Here is an 18,896-nt window from a genome sequence, read left to right on the forward strand (position 1 = left end):
CCCTCAAGCACATTTTTATATGACATTTCCGTTACAATCTCGACTAAAACCCAATCTCATCTCAACCTAATACTTCCGTCCACCAACGTCAAGTGCAGCTTCAGTCAACAGACATAGAGACGAACGAAAAGCTCCTCCATTGCCAGCTTATATATACTATACGCCTTCGCCCTGTCAACGCTCTGTTCATTTGATGAAGGAAACAAATCTAATAAAAATCATCTTCCTAAACCCCCGGTTTCCAACACAGCGCTTAAACCTCGTTTGGTTTCGTCCGCTTTATTGAATCGTTTCCGTTGACTTCTCCAAACACCAATGAAAAGGAGGAAACAATTTTTGTTGAAGAACGTCAGGGAAAAGTTTTTTGTTTTCCTCACTTACTCGCTTCCCTCCTCCGGTTTGTTTGTGACGAGTTTTCGTGTGATGATATTGGATTTCCATCTTTTTCTTGTCGTTTCTATGCTTTTCTTCTGTTCAATATTAATTTAAAACATTCAATTGATAAAGTTTTATGATAGGATTATCTTAGATGATGATTTGTGGAATAAATATTACATTTCATCAGCTTTTTTCTCAAAAGGACTTGTTTTTTAGCTATTTTTAGTATTATGAGCTTAAACGATCTATTATCCTTTCTGCATTGCTCGTCTCTCTCTCGTAAACCGCCTATTTTTTGCTTATTATTCTCCCCTTTATCAAAAAGACACAAACAGCACAAGCCATCGCAATTGATTGTGGGCTGTGATAAATTGTTTTGAAATTAAAATAAATTTCATTACAACACACCCTTCTTTTCCTTCCCCCAATTCCTTCAGTGGGCGTTAACTGGTGGTTCCTGGTGGCAACCGCAATCACCGTACACGATCGTGTTGATTGTTGCTTCCTTTAGCAATAATCGCCCACCCTTGCACAAACTAGCGTTCGCTAACGTGGTGTGTGTGTGTGAAATCTGTCCCGACCAAACCCACCACCCACCCACAACCAACCACCCCGGCCCAGCCCATCCACACGCGACAAGAAACATATTGTTTGTGCGGGGTTTTCCCCCATTTTCTCCCGTGTTTGTGTGTGAAACGCATTGTGTAAATACCGAAAATCTCCTAGTGAAGGGGAAGGTTTAGTTCACACTGTTTACGCGTGTGCCCGTGCCGACGACTTTTCACGACCATTAAGGTGCGTGGTTGGGGAGAAAGGAACAAAAAAAACGCGTATGCGCGTCCCAAAAGAACAATTCACACCGCACACAAATATCCCGTCCATCCTCCCTAGGGGTGGGAGTGGGTTTTGTGCTGTTGTTCTAGTGTAAAGGGAAACCGTTTAATAGCATCATTAAACGATGTTATGAATTTTTGATCGACTTTCCCTCTTTCCAGGTTAGGTGGGTTCGATAGAGAGAGAGGGAATTAGATCAACACGATCAAATGCGGTGATATAGTGTGCTACAAATTTCTATTTACAATGTCACGCTGTTGTTTGTACAATGAAGCGATACATTTGCAAGCAAAAGAAGATAAATCCCTAATCAATCCTTGATTATTTCGTCCATAAAAAATTACTATTACAATTACTAGACTTATTTAAATCCAAACAGAAGTAGATAGGATTTGCAACATTGGTGAACATTATTGAATCGAATGTTCGTTGAATAGAAGAGATGTTTGAACAAATAAATAACATTTAAAATATGAAAATGTATGCTCGAATATGTAAAAATATATATTACATGCAGTTAATATAAATTGAAGACAAACAATAGAAAAAAAAACAAAACCTGTAAAGAGAAATGAACAAAAAAGTTATAAATGGTACAGCTTTTTGTTACTACTGTTGTTTTATAATAAAAAAACACATGCAAAAACATTTCACAACGTATTACCACACTTCGAAATAGATCACACACATACGGATGATCGTAACTAATCTCCGTTTGGGAAAACAACGCAAAAATGAAATGAAAAAACAAAACAGACACAAAAGGTACGAAAGTTTTGACACAAATGTACGACACAAACACACCAAACAGACAATCAATGTGAAAGAAAATTCAATTAACCCAACACAATACCGATACGGAAGGATGTTGGAAATCTTGTGTTTGTTTTTTCTTGTTCCCACCCCATCCAAGTCGGTCGCAGCAAAGCGAAATGGGAAAGGAAAGTTTTCCAAACTCATCCAAGAAAGTTGTTTCATCCAGCGCGCTGGACAAGGGATAAACGTGATGTGACACAACATACCATACGTGGATGGTTGGATGGACACCAACGGCATCGGTTGTGTCGCCCGCAAACTCTAATCTAATAGCAAATTTACCAAACTGTTATAAGCTATTAGTGAGGCGGGAAAAAGGTTGTCAATTGCATAGGTGTTTTTTGGGTGATGATTGCTTTTCTCTCCCAAACCATTGCTTCACTGGCACTTCTGGGGAGTTTCTTTCAGCATGAAGGATTGTTTGTTTGCTGCTTCATGCTTTTTTTGTTCAAAGTATGGAACGATTGGTTTGGGTTCAATGAAGAAACTGTCTGCAATCCGATTAACCACCAACAAACAATGTGGTTGTGGTGCAATTTCTTTCTGTGCCTGAAAAATGAACCTTTTTCTGGGGATTTTTATTCCACGTATTAAAGATGATGTAATTCTTTCTAATACTAACATACAGAGGCAATCAACCCAAAATATACGAATCGGAATACTGTCTTGGCATATCGATGATGTTACACACAAGCACTACTGATAGAGTTTAGTTGTACACAAAGTGATGACTAATAACTATGAAATTCTTCTCTTCTTCTTGGCCTGCTCATATATGAGCACGTCTCGTAGACATGGCTAGGTCGCCAATCCGTTTTCAGGAAATTCGGTCCTGGGCTGCAGTCCTCCAACCACAGCTGCATCTGATCTCTGACAGATTCCACCTGATCCAGCCAACGAGCTCGCTGTGCTCCTCTACGCCTCGTGCCGAACGGGTCGCTGACGAGCACCTTCCTGGTGGGGCATGAGTCCGGCATCTTCATCACGTGCCCCAGCCATCGTATCCTTCCGGCTTTGATGACCGTCAGGATATCTGCACCGCCAAACAGCTCAGCTAGCTCGTGGTTCATCCTCCTTCTCCACACGCCCTGCTCGCACACACCGCCAAAGATAGTCCTTAGCACCCGCGAGTTCGTTCGAAAATGGCAAGTGCAATGGCGTCCTCCGTTAGCATAGCCCAATACTCGTACCCCTAGAGGACTACCGGACGAATCAGTGTGCGATATATAGTATGGCGCTTTTCGTGTGGTGCTGGAGTCTTCTGGATTGCAGGAGTTTGTGGAGCCCATAGTAGGCACGACTTCCCTGAACAATGCGCCTTCGGATTTCGCTGCTTACGTTGTTGTCCGAAGCTACGATCGTATCAAGGTACCAGAACTCAAGGTAGTTGAACAGACAACATTAGAGTTCGTCTCCTTGCCTCAGACCCCGGTGAGATTCGAACGATTCCGAAAGCATGTTCGTCACTCTCATCTTGCACTGCAACCCGTCCATAGTGGCCCTCAACAGCTGTATCAGCTTCCCAGGGAATCCGTACTGCTGCATGGTGTTCCATAGCTCATTCCGATCTATGGTATCGTAGGCCGCCTTGAAGTCGATGAATAGGTGGTGCGTAGGTATATGGTGCTCTCGGCATTTCTGGAGGATCTGCCGTAGAGTAAATATTTGGTTGGGGGTCGATTTGCGTCCAAAACATCCAGCTTAGTAGCTGCCGAACTATGAAATTATCCAATTTAATCTAATTAACCACATTGGCCATTATTGGCTACATGACCGGTTTGTTGAGACTAATAGTGACGGTTCGACGTCCAGTGGACTTCAATAATGTTTGTAACACATAGGATACCAAGATTGTTTTAAAATATTGGACTTAGCAGGAGCTTAGCTAAAGTGTATCCTTAACGATCTCTGAAAACAGTATTCTAAAACATGGCTAAAACAAATGTCCAGAAAGTCCCAAAGTCACGCCCAAAAAATGATACACATCTTTGATAATGATATCCATCTTCATCTATCAAGAATACCTTGTTAAATATCCACATTACATATAAGCATTCTTTCCGTAAACAGAAACATTTCGATATACTTCCTATAATTATTACCATCAGATGTGATTTTATCTTGACGATCAACATAACTCACCCTCAACTGATATCATCTTTGCTTGCTCTCCATTACAATTATAGAGAATTTGTTGATTGCCTTATCATGATATCAAACACGCAATTACAAACCCATTATACCCACCCAAACCGCAAACACTCTGTCAACTCCAAGAAAAACCGAGCAGTTAGTGATCCGTTACGCTATCACATCCTGAAAGCGAATCGTTCCCGTTCGTATCTAGATTGAAACCGTGTTTACAAGGGCCGGGCTGTTGTACGTGGACTTGCTTGGAGTTTCTGCAAGACATGTTCCTGTTACTACCCTTAATCCTAGCTGTCGGGCTATGTCGGGCGTTCTTGTGAAGGTGAAACATAATAGGACATCAAGCAGTAACGTATTCAAATGATGTCGCTTCTGTTACGCTGCCATTTCCCCCCTACACAGCTTGTTTTGTGCCCTTATTCAATCACTTGGCATTCTGGCAGCTTCCGGCTTGTTTGGTATGTCCTTTCCTTAGTGCTGTCCTTCTGTCAATCGTTATCGTTGCCGGAGTTTATTTCCCCTTGCAGGGGACACTTAATTTAAATATATTGGCTTACGCAATGGAGCCTCTTTCTCCAAGTCTCGAGTTTAGTTCGATAAGATCGTTCTACCGTCCTTCAACTGAAAAGCAATGATTTGAATACTCAAAGAAAGAACTCAACTTCCCTTTTACAGACGAAAACAGGAACCCTTCGCATAGGGCAACAATCAAAAGTCAAAGTGAAAGTGTTTGTATCACAATTTCTTCCGATTTCGGGCGAGGTCTTTCCCCCTTCGGTTTGGTGATTGGTCGGCAGACCAGGAGGTTGTTGGAAGGTTGATTGAATCTTTTTTGTGAAAGAAAGACAGCTTGAAATAGAGCAATCGAGCAAAAAAGGATCGGCTACTAAGAGGCAAACGAGTGAGATGGAAAAACGAGGACGAGAAACATAACATTGGAAAGTGTGCGTCGTCACACACGCGAGTGCGCTGTGTCCGCGCTGTGTCCATTGGCGCGATGGATCCGACCCATTTCGGATATGACAGGCTGGAGAATGGAGCCGGAGAACCGGAACCGGATATGAGCCAATCCTAGACCGGGAAGCGAAAATAAAGTTATCATCATCATTATCCCCGCACCACAGCGGCGGCGTTCGTTCGTGTGCGCAAAAAGGACAACCCTGGGCTAGGACGTGCCTAAGCGTTCAGGGGTTTTTTTTTGCTTCCATGAATTTAAGCAGCAGCAGCAGCATGGGGGAAAAGGCATTAAGCACCCACGTACGCCAGGCAGATGGTGATGTTTGGCTTTGTCTTTTTTGTTCCCTGTGTGTTATTCATTCATTCATTTGGAAACCCTCCAGCTGAAGAAGGGAGAGAGCGAGAGCGAGGCGATGGAACGTAGCGGTGTTAACGAACGTGATTAGTGAAATAACTAATGATGAACAATAGATATCGATAGCAAAAAAGGAAGTGGGCTTTTTGGAGTCGGGCGGTATCGGGGAGGGCGAAGGGCGAGAACATGACAAAGCGATTGCCGATTGTAAACGTATCTATTGACGGGATTGATGGGCGATAAAAAGGTGAGCCTGAGTGTGTCATAAAAGGTTTGGTGAGAGTTTCATTATGCAGAATTGGGAGGTGGAGACGGGTTTGGCCTCTAAACAGGCGATGTAGATGTTAATTTACATTTGCGTTTACTTTATTATTCAATTTTTAATATCATACAATATATTTGTATGCTTTTTAACGCTGTTGACCAGTCTTGAAGTAAATTAATAATATATGAATTACTGAAAATAAGTGAAAAAATAAATATAAATTATAAAACAGGGAACAGACTAAAACTTATATAAAAAATAAAGAAGCAAAAATGAAATGAAAAACCAAATCAATAAAATAAGAAACAAACAAGAGAAGTAAAACGGAAATAAGTAAAAAAATAAATATAAAACGTAAAACTTGGAACAGATTAAAACTTACATAAACAATAAAGAAGCAGAATTGAAATGAAAGACCAAAACAACAAAATAAAAAGCAAACAAGAAGAGATATGAAAACTTCATTTATAAAACATCTAATAAGATGGAAAAAGCGTCAAAAACTCAGAAAAAAGCTACGCAATGTGTAAACTACAAGTAAACAGTAGAAAAGCAAACAAACAGTCCGATTTAATAGTTTTCCACTAGACTTCATTTCGTTTCTTCTTTCCGCATTTTTCCGCTCCCAAACGGTAGCTCTAATCATTTACGCTTTAATTACTTTCTTTACCAACTACACTAGCCAAAAGAAAGCAAATCGTATTACAAAAAGCCACTTCCGATCCGACAGCTACAATTGAATACAATGACCATTCGTGCCCCTTTTATAATGTGCAAATTGATATTTGCTTTAAGCCGTAAGGCCAATTGTCGCTTGAGGCCACCGCCAAACGAGCATAATTGCTTTGAGCGTACGCTTTACTCGGGGAAAAGCTATGCAAATTTTTGGTCCTTTCCAAAACCGCTTCCAGCTTCCAAAGCGGATGTCCGGAAAGGAGCACCAAACGGTGCATTATTTGCTCGTATAGGTGAAAGCTCAATGTGTGATCAACACCAGAAGCTAGCGGATTAGGATAATTTGGTTTTGGCATTGTGTACCCGTACGCTTGGGTTGATATTTGGCAGGCAGGTGGGCAGAAGTGGGAATGGAATGGCGTGCTGCTTGGGGAACTTGTTGGCAAATGGTACGAAATTTAGCTGCCGAATCGTAACGAATGTGGAATGTTGAGATTATGAACGTGATCGAGTGTCCTAATGAGTGCATAAAGACCTCCTGCGTGTATTGGAGTGATGGTAAGTGGTTCGATCGATCGATCCTCACCATAGCTTCCAACGATTTAGTCCTTCGAACCGGATTTTTTATGTTGGAAACTCTTTTTAATGCTACCGTAGCACGCAATCTCAAATGCATCGTGAGAACCTCACTTTACAAAACTGACCTATTGAACCTGAGATTTTTTGTTATTGTCCTACCTTAGTTCCCTTTTTGCTAAGTTGGCATCACACAACACTCACCACTTACATAATTATTCATCGCTAGAAATACATTTTAATGACGAACTAAATAGCCCCGAAACATGCAAATGTACATCGAAATGATGCCTTTTTTCTCTCTCTCTCTCTCTACGGCCCTCCCCTGTTTTAGCGCATCGTCGTGGGATCGTGTGCACTGGGAAACACTGGACAACCCATCCCTTGAAGGGCACGTGCCATACCGAGGGTGTTGAAGCACTTCCTGTGTGCGCGTCTTGCGCGATAATGCACCGTTCTTTTGATATCAACGTGTAATGATGACGTTACGGAATTGAGGTTTTTGGGTTCGCATTCAGAGCTCTACTTAGCGGGTGGCGGCATCGCTGTCAGGACGCGACGACACGTCAAACAGCATATATGCATATACACAGACAATAAGGGCACACGGTGGTTTACGGGGCTGATGTCAATTAGGCGTACCGGCGAAGGGACTGCACCCATCGCATTGCTGGACTTCCGGGAAGGGAATGATTCAACGATCGATGAGTTGAGTTTTTTCTTTATCGCAAGACACAAGGGAAGTTGAGGGGCTTATGATAATGGATACTTTGTGAAGGGGGTTTGAGGATCGAACCTTTTTCCCCTTTTGAGGACTTCATTTGTGCTGTTTCGAAAGCAGCTGAAAAGCCAACAAAACTAACACCTACTTGTTAAATTCAAGGTCGTTCCTACAACACCTGAACGTATCCTTCGGACGGCTAAACGCATTTGGATGAGTCCAGGTGTGGCACGAACCTTAATTTATTGTGCTCTTAGTAGTTTTTCTGCTCCTCTTGTTCTAAATACGAGTCGTATTGGTGGATTTGGCCCAAAAATTACTTCTTTTGATACATCGAAATTAAAATCCACTTCCTTTCTCATGCCCTTTCCAGGTTCTAATTAACTTCCAACCATAGAATTCCCACCCACATTAACCGCACGCTTCGGTTGGCTGTATTTCAATTAAACCCACCAGCACAAATCACGTTCGACGTTAGGTTTGAAACTTCACCAAGCGGCATCTTCTCTTTCACAGGAATATCAACACACCCGGACGTGCTCATATTAGTCAGCAATCGGGTCACGTGCCGCACACGGGTACAATCAATTCAAAAATCAACTTTAAAACTCAATTACGCATAGTTTATGGGCCTCCCCGCTGGTTGGACATGGAGGGTGCTGTTGCTTCCGGTGAGCATGCTGGACAGTAGGGGAGAATGCGTGCATGGAGCAGTGATTTCTGAGCAGAAACAGAAGTCATCCCTTTTTTTGTTTTGGTGCGTGATACAGATAGGGTGACGTCACGAGGGAAAGGACGGCTGTTTTATGACCCTACTTCCGGTAGCATGTCGGGGATGAACAGTGTGTGATGTCCAGTGAGAGAGAGAGAAAGGCAAATTAAAAAGAATAAAATTTCTCAGAACCTAAATAAAAAGAAAAATTGCCTTTATTTATACAATTTTTCAGGACACTTTTACTTCGAAATGGTTAGGCAACGGGACGCACCATCATTTTGGTGCTTTTGAGCGAGTAGTACGATCCTCGGAAGCGAAGCCACATAATGCCCTCCTGTTTGTCGATCTTTCCTCTCAAATATTCACCATTTAAATGACTGTAAAATATAAAAAAGAATATTATCTATTAAAGTGATTCAATAATCAATAAATTTTGCTTCGATTATACTACCTCTGATGACACTTGTAAAACCACCACGCACCACGAACCCACTCGGCACAGTTGGTCTTATGCTTGTCGTTATCTTGATCGTGCGTGGAAAACGCTTCGTCCTTGTGCGGCGAGAACGAATCACCCGCCGTACCGGAGTACTGGCCAACCGATTTAATCACATACTTTTCACTCTCATTGCCAATCTTAAAATCATCGTAGTGAGCGTACGCAACCACCCCATCAAAGTCCTCCAGCACGATCAGCAGCTCGTGCTGGCGGGTGCTTACGATCGCGTGCAGCTTATCCAAACCCAGCCAGTGTTCACCGTGTAGCTCACCAAAGCCTTGCCTGTACTCGGTCCAATTGCGGTAGAAATTGACCGATCCATTAAAACGACGCTGGAATACGATCCAATTACCACCGAAGCCGTGATTGTTCGTCCAGTCTCGCAACACCTCGAAGGATGCGTTTTTAGCCGGGTCTGGTTGCATGAAGTACACACCGGACTGTTCAGGCAGTTGGTCTAGTAGCCGATGCTCCAGATCGGTCAGCCGTTGCTCGGTGGATTTTGATGCAGTTTGTAGCTGTTGCGATAGCTTTTCCATCAGCTGTTGTGTTGTGTTGAACATGATGTTAGTTTCTTGTATTGATTGGGTATCGCGCTTTAACTGATCAATTTTTTCATTAATTGTTTTCGCTTCCTCGCCGAAAGTTCTTGACAGTTTTTCTAGTTGCTCTAAAATCCTTGACTCCACTAAAGTCATGGTTAGCTCGAAAGGTATGTCTAAATTGTTCTCAATGCTATCGTTTGCTATCAATCCTCCCATCACCATGGGAAGAATGACTACGCACCAGAATATCATTTTACGCACAACACACTACTTATCGTAAAAGCAACAAAACCATACTGAAGTGTGTATTAGATGAGATGAAGCTACTTATAATCTCGTTTCTGGGGCTTCATAGATGTGTTCCTTTGTTATCGCTGGAACGTCCTAACCGCAATTGATAAAACAAATAAAAACAATCGTAAGCTAGAACGCTATTCAAATGATGCGAATGTGACCCCATAATGACTGTTGATAAGTGCTGTGGAGAAAGATCGTTCTGAGTCTCCGTGAAGTAAACAAATTAAACAATGAAACTTAAACCATGCTTTGCCGATATGCTGCCGGCGCCAACATTGCATACGCAGCAAGACGCAGCACGCGACCGCAGCTGTTCGCGCACTGTTTGCTGCGCTGCATTGCGTCAGTGTTTTGCGGCTTCGCGCTGGGGAAAAAATGCTGACCAGATAAATCTGAGCCGTATGGATTATGACGTTGGAGCATTACGTAAATTAAGTTAGTCCACATTCGAATCTCTGGTGTGATGGTTTTGATTTGTATTGTCGTATGTCGGTGTGATTTGTGTCTGTGGCAATGTTGTGTACATAAAATTATAAATAAATACTCCTAGAAATATACTTTTTAGATTTTACGCTCTAAATGTATTACGTTATAACCGTTTATTTTAAATTTGATTGATCGTTTCCCCAATTAACAAAAAAAGGGGAGCCAAAGCAATTTGACAGTTAGACTCGACCACTGTGATTGTTCGGTTCACAGTGTTGTTTACCTTCCTTGGCAAAGGATCATTGCACGGGAGAGGTTACGTAACGAAAAGCGCGTGGCTGTAATCGCGACGATCGACTTTTTTTTACAAGTGTTGTGGTCACGAAGTGGAAGGCTCCCTTTATTCGGCGTTAAGAACGTATGCAGCCACTGAGTGACTGATGAGCGGTTAGCAGACGAGAGAGCGCCAGACGCTCGTGGGACACCGTCGGGAACACAAGGGCTGATCGTGTAATAAAGTATTGTGTATTGTTTATTACGTGTTCGGTGTAAATATAAACTGTGTATACTCTCGGCCATCCGAACACAACAGTGGCGACGAGGAAAACAAAATAGACTTTTGGGAGTTTTTTCGAGTAAAGTTTACGTGTTATGCGTGTGTCAGTCATTGCTATAACTCTCGTGCTAGCGTCGCGCGTGTGTATGTGCGTCGCGTGATCGTACCGCGTCTCGGGTCGTATTTAATTTGTTTTATCGGGTGTTCTGTGCGTACTGCAACAATTCCTTCGTTACGGAAGCGGAGAAGAATGAACAGCCCAGGAGATCAGCCCCCATCGGAAGAGCAGCGTCGAGCATCGCAAAATTGGTACAGCGTTCCCGGTGCAGCAAGTATGCCGCAGCAGCCGCAGCAGCCATCATTAGTAGCAGTGCCACCAAATCTACAAAGTGCAATGCCCTCAGCATACCAGAATCCAGCGCCATCGCAGAATTTTGTTGAAGGGTCATCGCACCAAGCAGCGTCATCGCACCAAGCAACGTCATCGCACCAAGCAGCGTCATCGGAGCAAATGATGCAACTGATCATTTTAATGCAGAAACAGATAAGCCAACTCACATTAATGCAAAACAATTCGGCAACTGCCAAGCCCCCAGAAAATGTATTAACTTCCGCACCTTTTGCAGAGCAAGTACTCGATTCTTTATCGCACCACATAAAGGAGTTCCACTACGAGGAGGAAGCAAAAATGACCTTTGCTTCGTGGTTTGCTCGATATGAGGATTTGTTTGAACGAGATGCTTCAAGGCTGGATGATAGCGCAAAAGTGCGGCTCCTCATAAGAAAACTGGGCGCAGCAGAATATGAAAGATATGCCAATTTCATATTGCCAAAGAGTTGTCGTGATTTTTCGTTCAGCGAAACGATAAAAAAGCTGTCATCGTTATTCGGAGTGAAAGAGTCATTGTTGCATAGGCGTTATAAATGCTTGAACCTAATGAAACGACGTAGCGAAGATTATCTGGCATATTCTTGTCGTGTGAATCGAGCCTGTGTAGATTTTGAAATTGGAAAATTAACTGAAGAACAGTTCAAGTGTCTGATATACGTATGCGGACTGCGGGACGAAGAAGACGTCGAGATTCGAACACGTCTACTTGGAAAGATCGACGACCGAAACGACACAACACTGGAAAGTTTAACAGCAGACTGCCAGCGTATTTTGAACTTAAAAAAAGACAGTGCTATGATCGAGAAAGCAGCAACCGAGCAAGTTTTCGCCGTGCAAAAGAAAACTGACGAACCAAAGTTTTCTGAGCGCCAAAATTTCCAGAGCAGAAAGCACGAATATAAGCGTCCTCAAACCCTACCTGGAAGAAATTGCTGGCTTTGTGGAAAAAATCATTGGGCGCGTGATTGTCCTTTTAAGTCGAATGTGTGTCGTGTCTGTAAGAAAAAGGGTCATAGAGACGGTTACTGTCCAAAACCGAAACGTTATTCAGATAGCCCAACATACAGAAACAAGTTTTCATCACGAGTGGTTTCGGTGAATACAACTAATGTTCAGCAAAGGCGAAAATATATCAATATTTTTATAAATAATGTAAGCACTCGATTGCAGTTCGACACAGGATCTGATATAACGATCATTAATCGAAACGTATGGCAACGTCTTGGAAAGCCTGAACTAAAACGAACAGTTAGCGCAAGAACAGCATCAGGAAGCGGACTCTTTCTGTTAGGAGAGTTTGAAGCGAATGTTACCATCGGAAGCGTAACTCATGTGGCTACTTTAAGAGTAGCACAGGCAGACATACTATTGCTCGGAACAGACTTAATAGACCTGTTCGCACTTGGTTCTACCCCCATGGATGCTTTTTGTAGGCATATTTCATCTGAGGATTACTCTAAGACGGTTGAGCGGAGATTTCAAGAGGTCTTCAACGGCATGGGTCTGTGCACAAAGGCTAGTGTAAAACTGCAGCTGAAGGAAAACGTTCGTCCAGTATTTTGCCCAAAGCGACCGGTAGCTTATGCAGTACAGGAGTTAGTCGACAAGGAACTCGATCGACTAGAGCAGATGAGCATAATATCTCCAACGGATTACTCTGAATGGGCAGCACCTATCGTCGTCGTCCGCAAGGCAAACGGCAGCATTCGGCTTTGCGGGGACTACTCAACTGGACTAAACGACGCGTTGCAGCAACATGAGTATCCTTTACCATTACCTGAAGATATCTTCGCTAGACTATCGCAATGCAAAATATTTAGCAAAATTGATCTATCCGATGCTTTCTTACAGGTAGAAATCGACCCTGCCTACCGATCTTTACTCACCATCAATACGCATCGAGGTTTATTCACCTACAATAGATTGCCGCCTGGTATTAAGATTGCTCCAGCAGCGTTCCAGCAGCTTATCGACACAATGCTGGCTGGTGTAAAAGGAGTGTCATGTTACATGGACGACATCATTGTCGGAGGAGCCACTGAACAAGAGCATGAAGCGAATTTAATGGCAGTTTTGAAAAGAATTCAAGAGTATGGATTCAGCATTCGATCGGAAAAATGCGCTTTTAAGGTTCAGCAACTAAGATATTTGGGTTACATCATCGACACCCACGGATTGCGCCCCGATCCAGCGAAGATCGATGTCATAAAAAGGCTTCCTGAACCAACAGATGTGAGCGGCGTCCGATCCTTTCTAGGAGCCATAAATTATTATGCCAGATTTGTCCCAAACATGAGAGAGTTGCGATATCCACTGGATAACTTATTGAAAACAAATGCACAGTTTCGATGGACCGCCGATTGTAAAAGAGCGTTTGAAAGATTTAAATCCCTGCTATCATCGAACTTGTTGTTAACGCATTATGATCCAAGGCATAAAATAATAGTATCGGCAGATGCATCATCAATAGGTATTGGTGCCACTATTAGCCACATGTTTCCCAATGGTACCATACGTGTGGTTCAACATGCCTCTAGAGCACTTACAAAAACAGAAGAAGGATATAGTCAAATAGATCGTGAAGGACTGGCAATCATCTTCGCGGTAACGAAATTCCACAAGATGATATTTGGAAGGCGTTTCCAGCTTCAGACAGATCATCGTCCACTACTGCGGATCTTTGGGTCGAAAAAAGGGATCCCAGTCTACACTGCCAACCGCTTGCAGCGTTTTGCGCTCACGCTATTGTCATACGATTTCGGCATTGAATATGTACGCACCGAATCATTCGGAAATGCCGATGTACTCTCCAGGCTAATTAACAAGCATGATAAACCGGATGAGGATTGTGTAATCGCTTCTGTTGCACTAGAGATGGATGTAAAGTCTATTGCAACAAGCGCTTTAGTTACGTTTCCCTTGAGTTTTAGAGAGGTCGCTCGAGAAACGAATCGTGATCCTATAGCAAGGAAGTTGCATTACTACATAAAAAACGGTTGGCCACGTAACATTGCCCTTGGCGCAGATTCATCTCGTTATCACAGCAGGAAGGAAGACTATTCAACGGTGGAAGGATGTATTTTGGTCGGAGAGAGAGTGTTAATACCAGAGAAACTACGCAAGCAATGTCTGTCCCAGCTTCATCGAGGACATCCTGGTATCCAGCGCATGAAGGCGATTGCGCGTAGCTATGTGTTTTGGCCGTCGTTAAATGAAGACATCATTGATCTCGTCAGTAATTGCCATTCATGTGCTCTGGCAGCAAAATCTCCTGCTCATGCTGATCCTTTGCCGTGGCCGAAGACAACAACGCCATGGGAGCGTGTCCATGTGGACTACGCGGGCCCAATAGATGGAGACTATTTTTTGGTAGTAGTCGATGCGCATACTAAGTGGCCAGAGATCATCCGGACGGCTAGTATCACAGCCCGTATAACCGTTAGCATCTTGAGAGGGTTGTTCGCGCGTTTCGGTATGCCAACGACACTGGTGAGCGACAATGGCACACAATTCACCAGCGGTGAGTTTTCAGAGTTCTGTTTGAGTAATGGTGTGCATCACATTACGTCTGCCCCGTTTCATCCGCAATCGAACGGGCAGGCAGAAAGATTCGTAGATACGTTTAAGCGCTCGTTAACCAAGATAAGAGTAGGAGGAGCACCGCTGCAGGAAGCACTGGACCTATTCCTACAGACATATCGAACCACGCCAAACCCTCAGTTAGAGCAAAACAAAACACCTGCTGAAGTTATGTTTGGACGACCTATACGAACGTGTTTTGATTTACTCCGTCCCCCAAGGAAAATTCAACATGACTTTAGAGAAGGGAATGAAAGATCGTTCGAGCGTGATGACCTTGTCTATGCTAAGGCGTATAGTAGGAACAATTGGCATTGGGTTCCAGGAAGAGTGATTCGGAAACGTGGAAATGTTACCTACGAGGTACTGACTGGTCATCGCAGCGTCATTAGACACATTAATCAACTGAAAAGGCGTGGACCATTCAGCAGCCCGGGTCCCATGACGGAACGTTTCAATCCATTACCGTTGGATGTATTATTGGATTCCTGGAGCATACCCGTTACACCATCAGTGCTCCCAGATGTGTATCCAACACAACTTGCACCGCCAGTGGCGACTCCAACTGAGCCGCCATCTCTTCCCCCACATCGATCCATTCCTCAGCATCAACGTTCACCACGTCGCTCTTCTCGGTCTAGAAGAGCTCCACGTCGGTTCGATCCGTACTTACGCTATTAAAAAGGGGGAGATGTTGTGGTCACGAAGTGGAAGGCTCCCTTTATTCGGCGTTAAGAACGTATGCAGCCACTGAGTGACTGATGAGCGGTTAGCAGACGAGAGAGCGCCAGACGCTCGTGGGACACCGTCGGGAACACAAGGGCTGATCGTGTAATAAAGTATTGTGTATTGTTTATTACGTGTTCGGTGTAAATATAAACTGTGTATACTCTCGGCCATCCGAACACAACAACAAGTTTAAGTAGCTCAAGTGAAAGCAAATAAAAGGATTATTGGTTGAAAAGTTGTCGCCTTCAAGCATTTGCCTTCTGGACAAGAAATTACATTGCAGTAAGAGTAAACTGTTCAGGTAAATCAGCCACAGCCTAAGTGAAGCGACACACGGCAAGAAAGTGCTTACCCACAGGCGTCTCTTTTCCTTGCAGTAACCAGTAACAACACCGTCACAATGGCAAGCAGAATACCCTCCCCTGCCGATGAAACGCCAAAGCTCACCGAGTACAACCTATCCGCCCGACAGGCCGGCATGGGCAAGCTGCCCAAGTTTTCCGGCACACCCGAAGATTGGCCCCTGTTCTACGGACTGTTCCGCTACTCGACCAAAGCGTGTGGCTTTACCGACTGCGAGAATATGCTGCGCCTGCACGAACACCTTACCGGCGAGGCGAAACAGTCGGTGCGAGAACTGCTCATCTTTCCGGCCACCCTGGAGGAGGCGATCAAAGCGCTGAAGCAACGGTTCGGCCGACCGGAGCTGCTCGTGGGCAGTTTGCTGGAGCGACTACGCCAGCTGCCCGCCCCGAAGGAAGACCAGCCGCGGACGGTTATGAACTTTGGCTTTGCCGTGTCGGACACTTGTCGTGCGATAAAGTCGCTCGGGCGCCGTGAATATCTGAACGACTATCAGCTGAAGCAGGATCTGGTCCGGAAGCTGCCGCCCACGAACCAGCTGCAGTGGTTCCGGTTTGTGGGAGCGAGAACGCTGTTTCACGCGACGCTGGATCATCTGAGCGAGTTTCTGCGGCTGATCGCGTTAGATATTAGTGAGCTGGAGCCGTACCGACCGAAACCTAGCAAGCGCAATGGAGGAGGGAAAAAGAAGTCTAATCGAAATGGTAATGGCGATTAGAAGGAAAAGCGGGACATTTGATTGAAATCACGCCGTAAGGTAACATGTTATGAGGTTTTGAGGTGGTTTTAAGCCGCATTTTTACGATCACGAGAAGGAATTGAAACGAACGGTTTGTTATCGTTTGCCAGCTAGTTGAACTTAATTTTATATGCATTCCCACATACTGTGAATTGAGTTTACGCGGATGTGTGTAAACCCCGTATGAGAATAAAACGAAGTATACGAACTCATACACATCTTTTTTGCTACTTTTCTCAAGCATCATTGTTACAATGTATTTAATATCGTTTCACTATTTTTTACAGCACTCACACAAACAACGCCTTACAGTGCGTCACAGCAAGTGTGAAGCTATGCCCGTGGAATGACCATGAACCGTGTCTGCCACCCGGCCACTGCTGCTACCGCACCACCGCGTCACGCACAACTGGCAAGATAAGAGCAGACCGTCGGTCGGTCGTGTCGGTCGCCAGCCGAGCCGGGCCGGGAAAAAAGAAATTATCTCCTTTAGGAGTGCGAAAAAACAGGACATCCCCTTGGCACACACCACCACTAACACGGACAGTGTGTGTTGTGATGTTTCGACCAACTGGAAACAAATCGCAAAACCATCCGCACGTACGTGTCGGTGCGCAATGATACCCCCGCGCGCGGACACGCGCGGAAGGTGGATGAGTAAACCCACGAGTGGGACAACAGGGGGACGGAAAAGCATATTTTTCCGATCATTTTTCATTGTTAGAAAAACGGTGAGCACACACACACACCGACCCGGGGAAATGGATAAGAAGGAGCCGTGGAGAAGACGAATAACGGCAGCGGCTGAGGATGATAGTAAAAATAATAGTCCTAATGGAATGGAAGGTCATAAGTCATAAAAACCAACCGAAGCGTAGAGTGTGAGAGATAGCGTGCTGGTGGTGTGTGGACAGACGGGGAAGGTTGATGGTCTTTTGTTGTCCACCCGAAAACAACGCAGCCCTTGCTCCGAGCGAGCGAGCGAGCTTCCTTTCCGGCTTCCGGCTGTGACCGGTGGAACCGCTGGAAGGAATAAAGGGGAGGACGCACTGTAAAAGGACCGACGGCGCGTATCATAAACATAATGTGAATTTATGCGACCAGCTACACCAGAGCGAAGAACCTGAACACCGAAAAAATGAGGCTAGATTAACCGTTTTATCCTCCGTCCCTGTTTGACGATGTCCGGGAGTTGTTTGCATAACTGTTTGGGAGTTTCATATTTACACCAAAAGTGTTGGTGCTGAATGTTGCTAAATTGTTTAACCCGGTTTTGTTTTCGTCCTTTTTTCAGGTCCTTTTCATGTAATTTTCAGTAATGGTCAATTCGATCGATGTACATGATATGGAAGGTCTTCGGTGAAAGTGAATGTCATGGATTAGGGGCAAAGTGTTCTTATCTGAAGTGTCCAGTAGGATGGACATTGCTGAAGCGTTGATAAGAACTCTTCTCAAGGATGACCAACATTTTGACGTACCGTACCGAATGATGGAGCCATTCCCTCTGATTTTCAAAACTATTCTCTCTATTTCAGGGCCAATTTTCACACGATTCATGCGATTCACTCGCATAAAGCTCAACCGAAAATCATTCCATTTCGACGCATTTTCCCACAATCTCTACACCGAATGCCGAATGACTGATCGATTTTCGGGCTACTTCCGGTCGGCCGGTTTGAACGGTGGTGAACCTGTTTTGCTGTGTGCGGGAATGTGCAGCAGCCCAATTTCAAGTGTCGAGATACAGCACACGTACTCGTGCAACCCCCGATTGACCCGGTTTTATGACACACCTTTTGAAGCGTGTTTTTGACAGCACAAAAAGCGCAAGTGGATGGGACAGTTTTTGGCCGGAACCGAACCGAAAAGCGGAGATCCCTGCAAGCATCGTGCATCGTGTGAGAGAGGTTTCGGGTCACGCTGTGCCATTGTTCTCGCACGGGAACATTATGTCCTTCAAGACGCTTTAGTGTTGTACCTTTTGAAGGATTTGTTCTTTTCTATTTAAAGAATTTAAAGGAGTTTCAATCACTTTTGGAGTAAAAGTTAATGCTTATAATTTGGAACGAAAACACACACACACACTCGACTCGTTTGCGTAAAGTGCGCTTCACTTGCAGCTTCTTTTCTGCAGTTTCCCTTTCTTTTTATTGATCGACAATGTGATATCCGGTTTATCGTGACTTTTTGACTTTCGGACACTGTTTCAATTCATCCCAATACCCAATACTCCGCAGGGCACACAATAGTGAGATCCTTTTTTTCAAGAGAGAAAGAGCAAGAGCCAAGCCTAGGATCGTTGTTCCGTTTCCGGCCATTTGTCCAGCCAGGT

At 44.2% G+C, this 18,896-nt stretch overlaps 3 protein-coding genes across 3 annotated transcripts; 2 read left to right on the top strand and 1 right to left on the bottom strand.

Annotated features, from left to right (window-relative positions):
- Positions 1-8,618: 8,618 nt before the first annotated feature.
- Positions 8,619-9,771, bottom strand: LOC120901614 (microfibril-associated glycoprotein 4-like). Its single transcript, XM_040309690.1, has 2 exons — positions 8,892-9,771; positions 8,619-8,817 (listed from the first exon to the last, which is right to left on the bottom strand). Exons 1-2 carry the CDS (start codon positions 9,734-9,736, stop codon positions 8,694-8,696), a joined length of 969 nt encoding a protein of 322 aa, XP_040165624.1. The 5' UTR covers positions 9,737-9,771; the 3' UTR covers positions 8,619-8,693.
- An 805-nt stretch (positions 9,772-10,576) lies between these two features.
- Positions 10,577-15,592, top strand: LOC120903308 (uncharacterized protein K02A2.6-like). Its single transcript, XM_040312650.1, has one exon. It carries the CDS (start codon positions 11,014-11,016, stop codon positions 15,412-15,414), a length of 4,401 nt encoding a protein of 1,466 aa, XP_040168584.1. The 5' UTR covers positions 10,577-11,013; the 3' UTR covers positions 15,415-15,592.
- A 72-nt stretch (positions 15,593-15,664) lies between these two features.
- LOC120903309 lies at positions 15,665-16,778 on the top strand. The gene is made up of 2 exons (XM_040312651.1): positions 15,665-15,763; positions 15,840-16,778. The coding sequence occupies exon 2, from the start codon at positions 15,863-15,865 to the stop codon at positions 16,541-16,543; it is 681 nt and encodes a 226-aa protein (XP_040168585.1). The 5' UTR covers positions 15,665-15,763; positions 15,840-15,862; the 3' UTR covers positions 16,544-16,778.
- Positions 16,779-18,896: the final 2,118 nt, after the last annotated feature.

Source organism: Anopheles arabiensis, chromosome 3 (assembly GCF_016920715.1).
Source record: "Anopheles arabiensis isolate DONGOLA chromosome 3, AaraD3, whole genome shotgun sequence".
Taxonomy (NCBI): Eukaryota; Metazoa; Arthropoda; class Insecta; order Diptera; family Culicidae; genus Anopheles; species Anopheles arabiensis.